This window comes from Typopeltis vanoorti, chromosome 6 (assembly GCF_054136105.1).
Source record: "Typopeltis vanoorti isolate ZY-2024b chromosome 6, IOZ_Tvanoo_1.0, whole genome shotgun sequence".
Taxonomy (NCBI): domain Eukaryota; kingdom Metazoa; phylum Arthropoda; class Arachnida; order Uropygi; family Thelyphonidae; genus Typopeltis; species Typopeltis vanoorti.
Window position 1 is genome coordinate 112644122 of NC_143554.1, and position 19388 is coordinate 112663509.

General features: G+C 35.4%; 1 protein-coding gene across 3 annotated transcripts in view; it reads left to right on the top strand.

The window, feature by feature from the left end:
* The window catches only part of LOC150105818 (uncharacterized), a 116894-nt gene that overhangs the window by 19145 nt on the left and 78361 nt on the right, over positions 1–19388 (top strand). For 2 of the 3 annotated variants that reach the window (XM_090393604.1, XM_090393605.1), the window contains exon 1: positions 17997–18115. The exons of the other annotated variant lie outside the window; for it this stretch is intronic. In XM_090393604.1, the coding sequence (XP_090249730.1) occupies positions 18039–18115 (77 nt within the window). In that variant the 5' untranslated portion in view covers positions 17997–18038. Of the gene's footprint in view, positions 1–17996; positions 18116–19388 lie in introns of those variants that run through there. 3 annotated transcript variants of the gene reach the window in all.

Genomic DNA, 19388 nt, shown 5'->3' on the forward strand with positions numbered 1-19388 from the left:
ATCTCTGTTGTACGTACGGAACACACACACATACAAAATTCTTCCCATCAGCAATTCTCAGAAACTAGTCTGCATTTGTTCAAGGCAAATGTCAACAGTTTTCTCTTGTCTGGCCCACCCATCACACTAGCATACTATATGTTTTCAACTTTGCGTGGGTGAAATTACTGAAAAAAAAAAAAAATCCTCGAGTCATTGTTTGAACACCGCAAAAGCTGGGTGGTACGAGAAAAGAAAAAAAAAAAAAACTTCATTTACGCAAATTGAGATGATATAAGGCTGGTTATTCTTTGAAGTGTCACAAATGTACCCATTCACCTCCAAGCATATCTAGAATGAAAAATGTTTTTGGGGAAGTTTATTTTAAAATAAAGGAGAATGTGTTTATCGGGGATGCGCACTAACATAGAAACAACAGCATAATATTTAAAATAGTAACGCAATCTTGACTTGGTTCTTCATGCTAAATTCTAATTCTGGACAATATTTTTATATCTTTCTTTCATTGTTTTTTTTTTTTTAAGCGGATAAAGAAAAAAAGTTTCTCCTTTGTCAAAAGAGTAAATAATCCTTTGTTATATCACAGTACGTTAGTAAATAAGTACATTTAAACATATATTTGACGTAATGTTTGTTACGTGTATTTGCGCTTATTCTAGGCCAGTTAGGCTTCCACTCATAAGTCAGAGATTAGCTGACGAAACTGCTCTAGTTAAGATGGAAGCTAGACAGTGATTGGCAGAACTTGACTCATGCTGGCTATGCTGGCTGGCGAACAGACTTCAATTATGTTAGGTTTTGTTTTACCGTCCATGATTTGAAATTACCGATCAGATTGTAGACAACCAAATCTGTGGACAGTCACTGATGATGAAGGAGAAATCTATCAAACGCTTGCCTGACTGATGATTGTTTGCATTTGTTAGAACTGCAGTTCAATATTAAATATTTGACCCTTTTAAAAATCGCTTAACATTACAGAGCGAATCAGTTTAACTGGAACTATAATCTCAACACGCCATCTATTGCAATGCATAAAACATCTGCAAAAACGTCCACAATAGGCCTAGTAGCATTAAATTTATGTTCTACTTTTTTATATGATTTATTTCTTCTCGGTAATTATACTGTACTTTTTTTTTGTAATTTCCGCTAATAAATGGTTGGAACCATTGGGAATGCTGATTAAGTACGTAAAAATTACAACTGCATTTTAATACAGAGATAATGACACCTCGTCAGTATTTTATACATTCCAGCTTGTACCTTTAATGGCGTCTTTTCTAATAAATCGTCCTAACTCTAAGACAGGTTTGCTTTTTTTCATAATAATAATGATAATAATAATAAATAAAAACACACCTAAGGTTTACAGACCTGCCGAGAATACATGGAATATCAGACTTGTTATCGTAAAATTAAATAAAGATTTTCAAACCACTTAACAGGTCTTAAAGGGTTATTTTTTAAGGCAAAAATGATCAATTCTCTCTTGACTTCATGCTTTATGTACACAGTAGATGTTAACCTCTATAAGCAAAAGAATCCAGCAATGTTTTTCTTTTCTGAAAGCTGATTGCTGATTTAATTACCATTATAAATTATGTAAGAAAGAATCCTCCCAATGCTGGATAATTTAGATAAATGTATGAGTACTCAATAGCGATAATTCACAGATGAGTTTGTAATTTCAAATAAACTTTATACTTGACTTTTTTTTTTTTCTCATATGTATACAAATAGCTAAGGTAATGCAACTAAATAAGGAAATAAATAATGGATAAACAGACTTGGAGTTAATGTCCTTGTTCTATTACGTGAGTGTGCTACTGATCAGTAATTAAAGTTGTTTGGAAACTATGATAAGAATAAACATCTAGCAGATTACATAGCCAGAAATGGAACACTTCTTGGCAGTGTTATTCAAATATTTTGAGCAACGATACCTTTTTAATTATGAAAGAACCCCCTCACCCTCAGTTTTTTTTTTTAGGATAAAATTTGTCAACATCTTTAGATTACATTATTAGGCGATGCTCTTACATGATTTGTTTATTTTTATCATTAGTGGTGTATGTTGAAAAAAGAGCCTAAACTTGCATTTGGTAGAATTGGACAAAGTAGGCTAAAATATATTTCAAATAAGCTTCTGCCAAAAATCTGGTATTTAGATCACACATCCACATTTCCACCAACTAGTAATAGATAGTCATATTTCTCCTATTAATATTTCATGTTTCGTTGGAATCTTTAAAAAAAAAAAAAAATTATAATGAAATTGCGATCATGCTAACATGATCGCGTCCTTTGAAGTAGAGTGGAGCAATGCCAAGGAGGCAACTCGCTATCCGAACTCTCATTTTTATAGATCCAACATATATATACATATTAATATATATTGTTAAATAGGTTATTATAAACAAATGAACAGCCTTGTAGTAACAAGTCCAAGTTTTCCTGGGTTTTATTTTATTTATTAGTATGGGGTTCCCCCGTTCCCCCATCATCCCTTAGGACTGGTCGAGCCCTCCTAATGAGGGATTAAATATGTATTTATGACTGTAGAGGCATGTTTTCACGGGGCCGATTTGCCTGTTCTGAGGAACGAAAACCCCGAGTTTCCGGATGAAAATACCTTCCACCTCCGTATGAGACCAAATAACTCACCTTTCGTGAAAAGAGACCAGGTAAAGGTTCCTCACGTCACTGACGGGAATCGAACCCAGGTCTTTCCGAAGGAACAAAGAGCTTCGTCTATACCGACTGAGCTACGAAGTCTCTAGTTTTCCTGGGTTTTCCTTGGTGTGTACTGACAAGACATGTAATGGAATATATTAACAATGTCCAGTATTCTGAGCAGGTGCTTACGTAGCTCTCTGTCCCTACTCACATACAATGTTTTTTGATTAGAATCATCTCCGAGGAAGCGAAGATGATGAAATGTCGATGTATTTTGATATTTTGACTGGCAATTGATGGCTGGTTTGTTAGTCTTTTAGTGGGCGCAACTGTGTACTGGATAAAAAAAATTCTCTTTTCATGAGGTATCCTACCAGACAATGTGACATGTGGCAAAATCACCAAGCCACGGAGGCGTAACACACACGAACTTCATTAAGCTCAGCAACTAATAAGGAGTAACTAGATAAGAGTCGATTGTCAATGGAACTCGTGTCTATTTAGGAGCTTGTAAAATTCCCTCCTTATCAAATCCTATTATAACATCGACAAAAACCTGAATGAAGAGACGTCTAAACATCAGTGCACATAAATTACAGTCTCCTTCATGGCCCAATAGATTTCGTCACGCGCCAGTTGATCGAAAAAGAAACAGGTTCAGATCCCATCTATAATTAGTGATTTTTTTTAAATTGCTTGTTTAAAGCAAAAATAAGTTCACCAGTGTCTTATATAGAGAAAGCTATTTTCCACTCAGGAAAACTGGCATTTTTTTTTCTCCCTTAAAAAAAAAAAAGGGAAAAAAAACTGGTCAGTGAGCACGTTGCATTCGTTAAAATTATGTTTAAACAGACTACGAGGCCTAATAAGGGTCAAAGGTAGAAGATATTAACCGAAGATATTAACTTACAATAAACCATCTGGAAAAAAAGACATCTGGAAACTTAAAATTGATAAACCGCGACATTGTGATGGATCATATTAAAATGGGGGAAAGGAATGGGGGAAGAAATGTTCAAACATTGTGGCTTAACAATGCTAATAAAATAGGAATTAGGGAACTTGGAATCCACCGTTATCAACAGAGATAACAAAGGTTAATATTGCTACAAAACTCACTGTGAAAGTTCGTCTTTGCGTGAAAAAGGCGCCGAAAATTACATTCACAGTTATCGTATGAGATCGTATTTATTTTGCTTGTATCGTTATGAATTATCTAGCCTTGAATGATATGAGAAGTGTGGTTAGGATATTTGTCCTCCTTTTATACTCGGACAAAAGAATGGGTGGGGAAAGTGCAGCACGTATATTTGGCTAGCATATGTTCCAGTCCTTTAAAATGAACGGATGAGGCAGGGGTCAAAGCGTAACCTTAGGAAACCGCCTACTGAACCCGAAATAAATGGACAGTGAAGGAGCTTGAATAAGGATGATGACCACCCTTAGGCAAATGGTGTTTTCAATGAATGGGGATCCACCGAAGCGGTGTACACTCACCCCCAAGCAAGCTGCTATGAAAGAGTGAATGAACGTGTATCAATGTGGTTTCTTTAGCATAGCGCCAGTGAGAATTTTGATATAAATTATAATGAAAATGATAAACATATATCTTTTGTGTTGAGAACTTTACCCATCTGAAATCACCGAAAAGATAAATCCACTAGCAATAACTATAGGGAAATTTATCTTTGACTATCTTGTAAATAGCTACAGGATGTACCGACACCTGTTGTCTAGCTCTTGTGTTGCGACATTATCAAGCACAGGTAAAGAAAGCACAAAAAATAAAAAGAAAAAAGTAGCAGTATTATCGGACTTTGCTCTAGGCTCAGTAGCACAGGAAATAGCTAGCCACTTCACCAAATACTTACCCAAATTACTCACTATTAGTGAAAGGGTTAGACTCATTTAAATTCTTTCACTGAACGTCTGATCGTTATAACCAGATGGTCGTCATAACTTTGCTTAATAGGCTCATTGCATGACGCACAATCATTATGAAATTAGAGGTCAAAGGCTTTTACCTTAGATGAATATGTCATCAAGTTTCTGATCAAATTGTTTGAAGCTGTGTAAGGTTACAGAGTACAACCTATGAGAAGTTAAATATATAAAATTCGAAGAGTGTGTGTGTGTGTGTGTGTGTGTGTGTGTGTGTGTGTGTGTGTGTGTGTGTGTGTGTGTGTGTGTCTTGTCGTTGATGGAAAAGAACAGCCATTAATCAACGAAAAGTTTATAAAGTCTAATGAAATTTATCATAATTTTAAAAATAATTTTGAGAGATCACACTAAAAAATTAAATAAAATTATTATTTTTTCGATTTAAAAAATTTTTTTTGCCATTTCAATTAAGAATAATTATAAATTTTTTTGTTCGTTTGTTGAATTAATGTCCTGTCCTTATCAATATATTTGAAACTTTATGCCACCAGTCTTGTGTGTTTTCGGTTCCTACTAAATTACTTTAATATTCAGGCTCAAGTGAGTCTAAGATTATGCTTTTCTATTGAATGTATCCGATAAAAAAATAAATAAATAACTGACAACGGTTAGCTTTACTTTTATCATGAAAATTAAAGCCGTAAAATTCCCTGCTGACAGTGGACAGCCATCCTGACAGCTACAGCTCTTTGATTCCGTGTTTTACAAACGTGTCATCGGGATTAATGTAATTGCACTCTTTTAGGGTCCGCAGATCACCAAACTTGATTCCTTTGACCTGCTATATGGTTCCCCGTCTTTGCATAAGTGAATGCTAATGTAAGTCAATATGAGATCCGAAGAATGAGAGAGAGAGAGGTAATGGTATCAATCTTTTACCCCCAAAGTAATTGGGGAAGATTTTCACTCTTAGATACTCTAGTGGCATGTACAGATACTCTAGTGGCATACTAGAGTATATATATATATATATATATATATATTTCAAGCACTCTACTTTTTACTGTTCTTGAATAACAATGGAATGTATCATCAAGTTGAAAAAAGTATGATCCTCTCACAAAAAATTGTCATTCAAATTCAGTCTAATATACTAGTAATAATGGATTAAAATAATTGAAAAACATGCATAACACCCATCAAGACATGTTCTAAAACAACGTTGTTTATAACAGAAAATATTATATTATAATACAGACCTAGGAAAGAACTTGACATTGTCAGCATCCAGGAATGCGTTAGCAGAGCTAATCTCAGGTGGTATGGTCACTTAAATAGAATGGGAGAGGAAAGATTAGCAAAACAAGTGTTCTCTGCCAGGTTGGCAGGAAAACGACCCAGAGGAAGACCAAGATATAGGTGGATTGATATGGTACAAAGTGCCTTAGACGATAGAAATATAAGATCTGATAATGTTGGAGTCTTGACAAGCAGCAGACTGATTTGGAGGAAAATTGTAGATAGGAAGTTAGTAATGATGTAAATTTTTCATGTAGTACTGTCATATCCTGTACACCCCTTGAGGGTACATGGCAGGAATTTGATGATGATGATGATGATGATAATACAGACCATTAAAAGGTGTATTCTCTATTTTTTTCATTTTGAAAAAAAATTTAAAGCATTTAAATTATAAATTAAAAATATAGAATATTTCTATAATACATGGTTTTCCCTATTATTTACAAATAGGAAAACACACATCTTGTCTGAAAGGAATTTAACACTGGAACTTTAGTGTTGCAGTAATGCTGACTTATGTTAAACTCTCTTTGCAACTCGATGCTAAGTGAAAAATCTGACATTCTTCTTCTGTGGTTTCGTTATTGTGGAAAAATAGCAGACTCACAGAATGGCGATGTTTCGAAATTATTTTTATAATTTCTTGTTAGGTAGTGGATTTTGAAAATGTTTAAATGTATCCCTTGTCATTTTAATTACATTCAGTGGTCAAAATATTAGAAATATCCCCATGCTAAACGGGATCTTGAACGGTGATTGATGAATCAGAGAGGCCGGAAAGGTGTCTTGAAAACCGTAGCTAAGATCGTCACATGTAATAATGTGGTATACCCAAGATCTTGGTGATCGTGGTTATATCACACATGATAAATAGAAAACATAGTCAAGACGAGCATGTAAGTGGTAAGAGCCGATCATTGAGAGGTAGACAAAGGATCGTAAAATTCAATACACGTTCTACCAATTGGACAAAGGACTACTTGGCATAACAAGAAGCTACAGAGAAGTATTTCTGAACGCAACATGTATGGACACTATCACACGAATGAGGTATAACAGCAGATAACCATTGAAAGTACTACGCTTATCTAACAGAAACATGAAAATCCACAGTGGATACCAACGGACTGCAGACAGATCTCATGGGGTGAAGAATCCCAGCTTTTTTTATTTCATGTGAACAGTAGGACAAGGGCGAGACAACAAGAACAACAACAACAACATGCAGCTACGGACAGATCCAACATGCTTGGTCAGAACAATCCAGGAAAATGTTGGTGAAGTGATGACTCGAAGCATATTTCCCTGTTAGACTTCTTAGGTCAACTCCATTAATACCAGCAGAGAAAATTCTGAATGATGCGACTAATCTGAACATCATTGTGACCAATGACATTTCCGATAGGATACCGCGCCTGGACAACGTGTCGCAGGACACGTTGTCCAGGAATGATTATAGGAACATGATAGTGGCCAAATATCAGCGAGAGAGAGAGAGAGAAAGCTTCGATAAATTAGTCCCCTGATTTATGATTTCACTCTCGTCGAGTGTCTCATGGATGGAGGAGAATGAGATCGTGACCGGGATCCATACCAACCATTAAATCGATTATAACACATTAGCCGTGGATAATTAGGGGGCTAAGGATTTATCATTTATGTATGCATTTTTTGTATTTTTATTTTTATCCATGTCCCCGATGGGATTCGAAACCCGCAACTTGTGTTGGAGGGTGAACCACTCAGCCAAACAAGCTGCATTTAATCAAGCATTAAAAACACTCGAGTGATGCTTGTGTTTATAACAAAGATTCATATCCACCAGCTTAATATTTATATTTATGGTAGTTTTTGCTAGGTATGATTTATTCTAGTTAAGCAGAAATGTTACAGCAATACCCAAACGTTTTGTTCCCTACAATAGAACGCTTCCCATCAAGACATGTTATAAAACAACCTTATCCTTATAGTCCTTATAAGGACTGGCTTAAAGGGGCGAAGCAAGAATGCTTTTCATCTTTCCCGTTATCTGTAGAAGACAGTGTAGGGATAAGGTGTTATTGAGCTATTAAAGCTCTGATCATGGAAGGAGGGTAACAGCAATAGCCGAGTCTCAGTTAGAACTTCATTGCTATCCATTACCCTCCAGTACAGACCATTAAAAGGTGTATTCTCTATTTTTTTTTAATTTTGAAAAAAAAATTGAAAGAGTTTAAATTATAAATTAAAAATATTAAATAAAATATAAATTACGTTATTGTTTCTAAGAAGTCTTATAAATCATTGTAATAAATGACGTCATATTCATTTTAAACTCTCAAAAACTTTCTTTTTATATATGCACAAAAAAAAAAAAAAAATCACCAACCAAAGCTGAGTTTCAAATAAGTCTTAGAAATAAAGACATGTAGTTTCTAAGAATTATTACTAAGCATTTCTTTCGACAAATTTCCTTACAAAATTTAATTTTCACTGCTAAAAATCAGCTGCTTATCGGACATCGCAAAGAACGTTCGCTTGTGTTCACTCACACCTTGTAGAAATTGAAGAGTTTTATATATATATATATATATATATAAAAAATACATATCATCTTAAGATTCATTCCACTCGTATTAGCAGTGAAGTGAATAGCGTGAAAACTAGTCAGTAATAAGTAACAGTGTCAACAAAAAAAGAAGAATAACAGCCATAACTAGTAATAAAAGACCTTGCAGAGAAAGGCAAGGTGAGGCCTCTACTTCTACACGTATTAATAAAAATAATCCTGCTAAACAACTTTTGCAATGTTCATCCAAATGATGCTTAAAATGACTATTAATAGAATTTTACTTGAAAATTTAAACAGAATGCTGGTCCTTATTCTTGGTTGAAAAAGGTACTTGAAATATATCCAAAAACTTCGACCCATGCACCAGGCACTCAGTAAGGAGATTGAACTGGCGTTCTTAATTACTTTTATTTCAAATTCTCGGAAAAAATTGAAATAAAATTTACTTGGATGAAATTGAGGCAGTTACATCTCTTTCTCAAACACCCCTTATTAAATCCTTTGCATAGTTATTTTTTTAATTAAAAAAAAATCTTCACTGAAGACAGAACATGTTCAAGAGTGTTAAAGATTATCTGAATGCTGGAAGATGCTCGTGAGTAAACAAAATTATTTACAAAGTTGGCTTTTCTAAATTTTTTTGAAGATATTGAATATTTCGGGAGATCGGCAGTTATCTTAATGATTTTCATACGATTATTCTAATCACTAAATTGATTTTTTTCACTAAATTCCAATCTTCCAAGGAATGTTTTTGCTTTATTTTTTTAAGTACTTCTATTTTCATGATCATTCATTTGTTGTTGTTGTTTTTTCTCATGAAACTGTCATTGTAAATTGGTTAATAAAAATAAAAAAAATGAAATAATTAACAAAGATGCTACCCGAGCTTCTTTCTCAACTTACATTTAATTAGGCAATTTTATCGGCAGAGGAGGGGAGAGAGTAACGTAACACCTTTATTCATATCTTATCTTTTTTTATTTATTTTTAACCTTCTTGAAGTATTCATGAAACATTTTTAAAGTCATTTATGATACTGTGTAATCAAATTGAATGGAAATAGACCAACAATATATTACTCTCTCGCATAAAAAGTATGCGAGAAAGTAATATGCCATCTGACGTCACAATGGGAGTCAAAGGAGTGTATCGTGTGCTGAATAGCAACTTAAAATTGCGAGAATGTTTTGTGCTAATTTCCAACCACACGCATATTACTTGTGCTTCTTCGAAATCAGAAATAACATCCATGACTATCTAGGAAAAATGATAACAATAAAAAAAAAAAAAAAAAACTACAACAGATTAAACAAATTTGAGTGTCACGGGTGAATGATCCATATTGGAAAACTAAGAATATCAAACGGCCTGAAAAACAAAGGGAGAGGAGAAACACGTGGGTGCAGCTACCCACATAAGACATTACACCAAGCCCATGTTCTTCATGAAATAAACCCTTCTGTGTAGCGTATCAAATGGAAAACACCTGGAACCACTCCATAATGCGGAAATGAATATGGCCCCCCCACGTGATCATGACACACTTTCATTACGAAAATTAGCATCTCAATTCGAGTACAGCGAGATTCTCAATGGATCCTTATGGTAATTTGTGCCCACACATTTGTTATCCTATGAAAGAAAGCTACCACCTGCCTGTGTGTGTGTGTGTGTTTTTTAAAACTAAACAACCGAAATTTTTGAAACTGCTCCTTTCAAATAGCATTCGGTTTTAAGGCGATTCGCTTATCGTTTTTTTTTTTTTTTCAACATTGGCTATGTGCAGGGAAGGTCGCCAATGGCGTCTCGTTTATCCTTGAAAGATAAAAGTAAATGGCATTATTAATGAGTCCAGCTTCGAACAGGCTCCCTGTCAATGGGTGTAGAGGATTGATCTGTTTGGACGAGGTGAGGTGAATGTCCACGCAATTCCTGGAGGTGCTGGCGTTACAGCAGTCCTGGAGGCTACGAAGAGATGTTACATGGGTGTCTAAATAATGGCAGAGGAAAGTTGAATACTTGTTCCAGATTAAAAGCTTCGATAAATAGAAACGTGCACAGAACGCCAATGACTTTCAGAAACTGATTCTGACAAGATCATTCAGGTACACCGCCGAAATTCCTCCTCACGTGCGCCCGACACTCACCCATTAATCGTCATTATCCTCAAGAAGCAACGCGTCTGGAATGCAGATTTCTTCATCCTGCCACTGGCTTTTTAGTAGCTGTCACTGTAGTTGATCGGCTGCGATCCAGACTACAGAATAGGGGGCCTTCCTGTCGGCTTTGTTACTACTTGCGATTGTACTGGTGGGGTGAGGGGAATCTGTTTGGCAACCCATGGGTGGGAGCTGTGAACTTGAGTAGCATTCGCTTCTGAGACGTTGGATTTTAGGAAACGGCGTGTTCACCAAACGTTATATTTAATAAATCAAATTGAACAGACTATTCAAGACTAGTGAAGTTGCCTTGGAGAAATAGGGTATCAATTTAAACAGCAGAGAGATAGATAGAGAGAGACGACAACGACTTGTAAGTCTTCTGATTACAGAAAAACGAGAAATGTTTGTAAAAGACATACATATAAAGGAATCCTATTTCACAATTTCAATGAACTTTTAAAATTAAAATTGCTAAAAATCTAAATAATAAAAAAACTGTATCTGCTGATTGAAAAGAATATTTTATCAAATTAAATTCTAGGCATGTACACTGTATGTTACATGAATTTAACCATGAAAAAAAAAAAACATTTTATATTACGTAATAGTTGACAATGTACATATTCCATGCAAGACTAGTTTATGCAACTGATGAGTCTCTGAACAGGAATTTTCTGAACTAGCAACTTGTTGCAATTCAGTTCGAAGTTGGACTTAATCGCAGTATTACTATTAGTCTAATTAGCATCTCTTAATCTTCAATTAACTGAAGTATGACACTTGTTGATGCTTTCGGAAAATGAATCGGAAGAACTTTGGAAAGAACTGATTAAAACTGTTTCAGTTTTAGTCAGTTCCCCCCCCCCTCTACCCCCACATATCATTCATGCCACTCGCCACGACAAACAACCGGTTTACTTTATCTAGGATTATTTATTTATTTATTTTGAATTTTTATGTACATATACCATACATGATGGCTGCGTGTTTTGAATTTTATTTCATGTATGATTAGAAATAACAATAAAACCCCATAAAAGTTTATCCAAAGTTAATTTTAAAATATATGGAATATTAGAAACGAGGAAATTATTTTTATTTAATTCTATATTCGTCTTTTAACAAAATGAAAATCGGCTAATGATAGGCAGCTGGAAGTACAAATCCATGTTTAAATAACTAGCTTAGTAGTTTAGAAGTTCCGGATTTCTTATATTGTTAAAAAATTCTCTTTTTATCATTTCGCGGTCTTGCATATGAATTCCACATTTAACATAATTCCATATAAGTCAGTAGTTATAAATTAAGGACAGTAAACTCGAAACCATATTGAATTGATCTCACAGTTTAACTCATTGTGCTATCCATGACAACGTCCGAATACTGTGGTCGCAATCAACATTCTGCTGGGGCAAATATATTAGCCAGATGGTTAAGAATTTGCCTTGATTGAAACTATTACCCTCTACTAAGTGTTCGCAACCGCCTCTATCGTGTAATCAAGGATCGAATTTTTAATTTGATTCTCTACTACACCATAAAACGTGATAATATTTGTCACGAGGATTTCTTCCTTCATTACCTATTATTAATGAACAGAGAAGTAGAAAAGTTTTTGATTGATGTTAAAGGAAAGAGGCAAAATATTGCATTGATTAATAAAAAGTTCCCAATTCATCATAATCAGCAATTCTCCATTCATTCCTGGACGAAGGACAGTCTAGGCGTACACGGCTTATATTTAATTGTTGTTGTTTGCATTTGGCATGCTCTAGAAGGGATATCTGATATCATCTCTAAATCTTGTCTGTCTGCCATATTTCCTTTATGGTGCATGCTCTCTAACCAGTTCACTCTCTCCATCGGTTATCATTCTGTCACTCAGTATCAAACTAATTGATTGTCTTTTATTTTCATCTTAAATGTAAACGAGTTTGTGTATCGCATGCCTGGTTGACCGAGTGGTTAGCGTATCCGCTCACCAAACCAACCTGCGGGTTTCGAATCCCGCCGTGGGCAGGGATGTTTATGATTGTGGGAGATGAATTTCATGTTGTGTGAAACTACTGCACTCTTATTGGAGGGTTGAAGTGGCTTGAAGGGGATTCCATGTCCGATTTCTAGAGAAGGGACTTTGTAAAAAATGCAAAATATATATAATTGGAAAAAAAGTTCTTAGCTCACCCACGGTACCAAATGTACTATAGGTTTATAAATAACCCTTCATGGGTGGGAGCAACATAAAAAAATGCATTGCTGTTTTGTTTCCTTTGAGTTTTTTATTTTAATTTCCGTTCCTCTACCAGCGAATTAAAGCCTTTCCTATCGAGCTAAAATTTCTAGAAAGGTTACCTAAATCATATTGTAGGATCGATTTCTCGGTATCCGGAGAGTTCATCGAAAAACAGTTTACCGAAAGACAATTCATCGAAGGCAATTCATCGAACAACAATTCATCGAAAAAGCAATTCACCGAATAGACAATTCATCGAAAATCAGTTTATCGAACAACAATTAATCGAAAAAGCAATTCATCGAAAGACAATTCCCCGAAAAAGCAATTCACCGATGAGCAGTTAATCGAAAAGACAATTCATCGAAACGCAATTGATCGAAAAACAACAATTCATCGAAAAATTTTCGGTGAATTGTTTTTTCGATGAATTGCATTTTCGACGAATTGTCATTCGAGGAATTGGTCATTCGATGAATTGCATTTTCGACGAATTGCCATTCGTTAAATTGTCGTTCGGCAAATTGTTTATTCGGCGAATTGCTTTTTCGATGAATTGCATTCGGTGAATTGTCTTTCGATTAACTGTTTTTCGATGAATTTGCCTGTAACCGATTTCCCACATTTTATTAAAATAAATTATTTATTTTTGTAAATTAATTTAAGTACTTGTTAAACAAGTAGCTCTACCGAATCAAACCCTTTGTTCATAAATAATGTATAAAGCTATTAAAATATCTGTTTTAATTTTAAAACTGCTTGTTGATAACTTATTCTGTGACAAATATAGTTCTATACAGAATTCAACAATTCTGTTGTTTCTTAGGCACTTTTCTTGGTATTCTTTCTTTCATGTTCTTCACTCCTTGCCATCTTTATTGTTTGTAAAATTTGCGATACATTGGCGTTCACTTATTTCCATCCGTGTATTGTTATCGTCTTCCTCGCCTTTTGTCTTTTCCGAAAACAAAAAAGTTCGTCATCAGTGACGTCATTAGCGAAACGTAAAGTCACAATGAATGAGGTGAACATAATGGCATTGGATGTAATGTTTGGCCGTTTGTTATGGCTGCAGTATTGATGAACCGTTATTTATGATACATGGACAATTTTCTTTGTTTCACTGACTTTTGATTCACTTTGTTAGAAAGTAAATAAAATATAAGGTGAACCATTTCTACATAATACTTTTCCAGCCACTTCAAGCCTCCAGAAAGCAAAGTGGTAGTCTCACACTGAATCATGAAAATTGTTCATTCTTTTTTTCAGCAAAGATTCGAACCCGCAGCTTGTTGAAAAGGAGATGCTCTCCATTTGTCCACCAGGTCAGCAGTTACCACCATTCTATTAAGTGGAAGCCACTTAATACAATGTATTGTAGCAACAGTGGGCCAAATATGGCCCTACCATGCATTCTCATCTACACTTGTTTAAAAGAATTTTTCTTGTGCTTCACTAAACTTTTCTTGATCAAAAATTATGGTTGTTTGTGAGTAATTCATCTTTTAAATGTTTTAAACGTGTATTTAAAATGCACATTTTAAAAGCATTTAAAATTCCAGTCGTCTCGCCTTTCTATTCTGAACAGTTTTGACTGCCATTTGTGTGAAATAAGTGTTTCCCTGAGGACATAGAATCTCCGTAGCTCAGTCAGTATACACGAAGCCTTTTGATCGGAAAGACCTGGTTTCGATTCCAGTCCAGTAGAAAATATTTCTAGTGCGTTAGGAAAGAGCGGAACTATTAATTAGCTTTTCGTTGTTCTCCCGTGTGATAAGTTATCAGCTTTGGTTTGCATTTGCAAAAAAGCTAAGTAGACGTTTATGGATATTAGAAATTTCTTCGATTCTTTTAAAGAGTTCTTATATTTTTCTTCGCTTATAAACGCGGATGTGCAAGACAAAGTCACGTCAATGATATCTGTCTCGGGACAGTGTGTCCATCTTTGTCTTTCTGAACAAAGCCTCATTGACGTCACTGGTAGCATACGTCATCTCTTCACAATGTAGAATTGCAGCCAGAAAAGCAATACGAGGTGACATATGTGGTCTTTGTGTATGTGTGCTAGATTTTCCCCTCTGTACAATAGTTACATATCTTACGAAGAATATTAGCGTAAATGCACTGATTTCGAAGAAGTAGATAATATCGTAACTTTATACAAATAACTTTTCAGAAATGAAGAAACTAACATACTTGTCGCAAGAGGTGAACAGTCACTCCCCCATGTTAGGAAATATATGAGAGAAATAAACAAACAATAAACATGAACATGTTGGCATGAAAGTATTCGCTTTAATTTAAAAAAAATCCAAAATATAAAAATAAAATAAATGAATGATTTTACACTCATTTTAGTTGTATCTGCGAAAGGATATTCTGAACACATTTTAGCACTTATTTTTTATACTTGAGCAAAACGTAGTTATCAGATTGCTATCCTGGTGAACAGAGTAGTTAGCGTATCAGTCAACCAACTGGCTGCAGGTTCGAATCCGTGCTGTGTGCATCGATGTTTTAGGTGCCAGAAGGATTTCATCGCCCGGTGTGAGATCCCCCCCCCTCGTCTATTGGAGGCCTGAAGTGGCTTGAAAACAAGTTCCATGTTTGGTCTCCAGAGAAGGATATCCGGACCGGGTTAAAAATGAATAAAAAAATACATAAACTAATAAAAAATAGGGAAAAAGAAAACCTTAGCCCACCTATGGTACTATAGGTTAAAAACCTTTTGTACATGGAAGTGACATAAAAGATATGCTGCTGAAGTTCCTTAGTTTGCTATCAAAGGTTTATTTTTTCCGTTTGATTTATTTCAAATGCCTTGATAGCTTAAATGTAACGAAAGGACACATTCAGACAGAAAACATTTGTCCTTTGAAAAGTCCTTATAAAGTTCAAATTTTGTTTAGCGAAAAACCTTTATAAGGACTTTTCAATCTTAGGTGAATTAGCCGGTTTCACATGAATGGAACAGAAAATTGATCAGCGTTATAATACAGAGGTGGAAGAGTTTATTGTGACAAAAACAGTATGCACAATTAACAGACGTGTATAAGGCTTCTAGTCTCTCTCTTTAAAACGAGATGTCAATAATAATCATTTTTATTTTATTTATTTATTTTTTGTCATTTCCTTCCCCTCAGTGATAATTTCTCATTCACACCTCCGTCCAATTAACAACAAATTCTGACTCGGTGAAAAACTGACTGAAAATTTTTTATTGAGATATTTGTCATTCGCTTCTTATAAGTTAATCATTTCATAAAGCATTTTTTTTTAAGGTATGAAACGATGTCTTATTTTGACCCATCCATCGACGAATATAATTCTGTCTATTTTTGATATAATTGCTGCTGTCTGGCTATTGTATAATACCGTCTGTTCGTGATTGTTAGTTATTTTGTATCTATTACTTAAATCTGTCTGTCTGCTAGTGTGTAATTGTTCCTTATTGGCATCATCGATAGAACTGTCATTTATCTGTCTGCTATGTAATTCAGTGTCCATTCCTACGTGACGATTTATATTCTTAATTCCAACCTATGTGCGAACGCAATAAGCTGTTTGTCTCGTGTGTGTGTGTCTGTCGCTGTTTTCTGCGCACACACAAAACACACAAAATAATGTAAGGGGTATATTTAGGGAGCACGTGACCCGGAAAGAAGAAAGTGGAGATGTGAGATGATAATCAGTCAATTCAGTGCTGAAGGCGATCTCGAACTCTTCAACTGGCGGTCTCCAACCAAGTATCTGGCTGCATCATCATCAGAGGAGAACGTTTACGAATGTTGCTTTGCGGTATCACGCCGGGGATCGTTCGAGTGTGGTGTCTTATATGCGGGACAACCCCCAAGGGAAGCGGGAAGGTTGTACGACTAGCTAATTCTACGCTTGTATGACCCTAGTCATTACGCTCCGACATCAACACTGTCGCCGCACTCCGGCCAAGTGACGGTGTGCACGCTTCACTAACGCGGCTGTGGCCAACGGTTCTTTTAAATCGTGCCGCAAGCCGTCAGCAGGTCCCTTGCCGCCTAGGAAATTTGAGTCGTCTTCAAGTGCGGGAAGGCGTATGAATGACAAGAAGGGAGCATTGGTTTATAGACTAGCCGCTACGTGTCGGGCAATTTTATGTAGTCCGTAAACCACCCCATTATCAGGATGTTGCGTCGTTCGCTTAGTACATCCCGCCGCTGAGTGTAGCGCAGATTCTTAGTTCATAGTTGTTGATTAAATCACCACGAGAGCTGTAATGCCGTCTTTAATTTTGTCGCCATAGACGTAACAATGATGCCAATTTCCAACTAAATTTTACATTAAAACAAATCTGTTATTCACCAAAGATTGTTGATGGAATCTAATATTATGATAAATTGAAACACACCTAGTACTTTTTTTTTTTTTTTTTTTGGACATTTAAAGATGTTTATCATGAGAATAGTAATTTCTTTCATTAGCTGTCTGTCTAGACTGATGAAAGATTGAAACACTTATTAAAATTCAAAAACATGTTGTTATCCCAACACGAACAAACTAAAAACTTTTGCTTTCATTATCTGAGTCTCACTTAACAGTAGTTAAAAGCGTTCGGGTCAATTAACATTACGTTAAACCAACCAAAAAGGAGCTACAACCTAAAACGGAGCTACAGTAATACTTCTTTCTTTTTGCATCCCGGTAACCATAGTAACTATTGTTTGGTATAATTCCACCAAAGTTATATTCATCCTTCATGAGTTCATCGGGTGTTCTCACGTCGCGCTCTGTTCACCCACGCGGTCAGAGCGAGAGGTATCAAATTACGCAGTACTTCCGTTTTTCCTCTCTCTAGCAGCGTCCCACACGTGGTAAACGTAGCTTTTCCTGGACCGCGCGCGCGCGCGCGTGCAACATTGTCAGTAAGCGAACTGATCGCCTTGCTATGAGCCGTCACTGATTGGACAACATGCAGAGAGACACGAAGTCGGGATTTGTTCTTCGCACCACAAAACAATGGCATTGGACACCTTCGCCCGTCTTCGGTTCACTTCGCGAATACTTGAACCTGTACACCGTTGACGTGCGTATCGGCGGTTATTAACGTCTGCGTTTGTTATGTTCCCCACCCGATCCAGCGGAAGCTAACGCGCGACGGAACGGGAAAGCTAATTGTAGGAAGAAGTTCCGTTTTTTGCTACGGTTGTGTCGAACAGCGCGCGCCATTTGGTAATTTTAACCTGTTGTGTGTATGTGTGTCTCCGTGAAAAACTTTCGCTCGGTCCCAACTGTTATGAAAGGCTTGGCAATTTTGGTTTCCATACCGAGGTAAGTGGCTTCCTCTCACTTGGATCAATTTGATCATCACTAAGAGTTTGCGTACTAATTAAACGTCGATTTCATCCACAACAGATAATAATAATTCTTATGACAGCGCCCTCTATTAGCATCACCTAAAATCAACCGTTAATAAGTAGTATTAGGGTGTTGACTAACGAAAATCCATTTGCCTTTAAAATAAAAAAAAGAAAAGAACCGAATGACACAGAATTCATGATCAACAATTGATTTTTTCCCACTACAGGTGAGAAATTCACACTATGATGTAACTTTTCTGGCATGTAATCTAACTATTAAACTAAAAAAACAAACAAACTTAAACTTCCTTACTTGATTTAAGCTGTTCATTACTACCTGTCGATTCACGATAGGGTGGATGGATAGGTCCCTCATAGACGTTAACAATCCTCACTTGGAGCAAGAACACTTCTTTTATTCTGGTAACCAGAGCAACCATTGTTTGTTAGTATAATTTCACCAATGTTGTTAAGGTGACCAAACAAACATGCGAGATGTGCAGCAGATCTAAAGATAGTTAATATGAATTGTTTTTATTAGGTTAACGGTTAAAAAAAAAAAAACTTTATATTTTCCAAGTGCTTTTTAGCCAAGGCATTTGAATGCCTTCAATACTAGACAAATTTCCTTCTAGCCAATATTTTTCGCAGCTTTTTAATTAAAATTATTATTCACTCAGTATAAAACCGAATAATTCCACATCATATCATATTATTCTATTGGCTATTTTCTAAATAATTCGACGCTATCAAATGATGCACTCATATGAATTAGTTTTTATTTACATCTCATCTGGATTATACTGATTTCATCACTAAATTTTTGAAGAATCATCCAAAGCAGTAATCTACTGCCACCTAGTGGATAATTTTAGTTTGCATCTAAACAATTAAATGACGTAACATATTCCCATAATTTAAAAGACAGTAAACCAATGAAATTTTAACTAAGAATTCGAACTTATTTGATGTTTGTGTTAATTAATTTCTACTCTTGAGCTTTGTGGAGAAAATCGATTTCGTTTAAGACAGGCAAAGCAAATTAAAATTAAATAAAATAATGAAATTATGATTTTCTAAGTGGTGCGAATTTTCTAAGTTAAAATTCTTTGATATTATAAAATTCTTATTTTGTCAACTAATTAACCTCTTATTCTATTGGATTAAAGGAATTAAGGATTAAGGACTGAAGAAAAATGTAATATATTCTTAGAATTATCTCTTCAAACGTTTAGATGTATTAA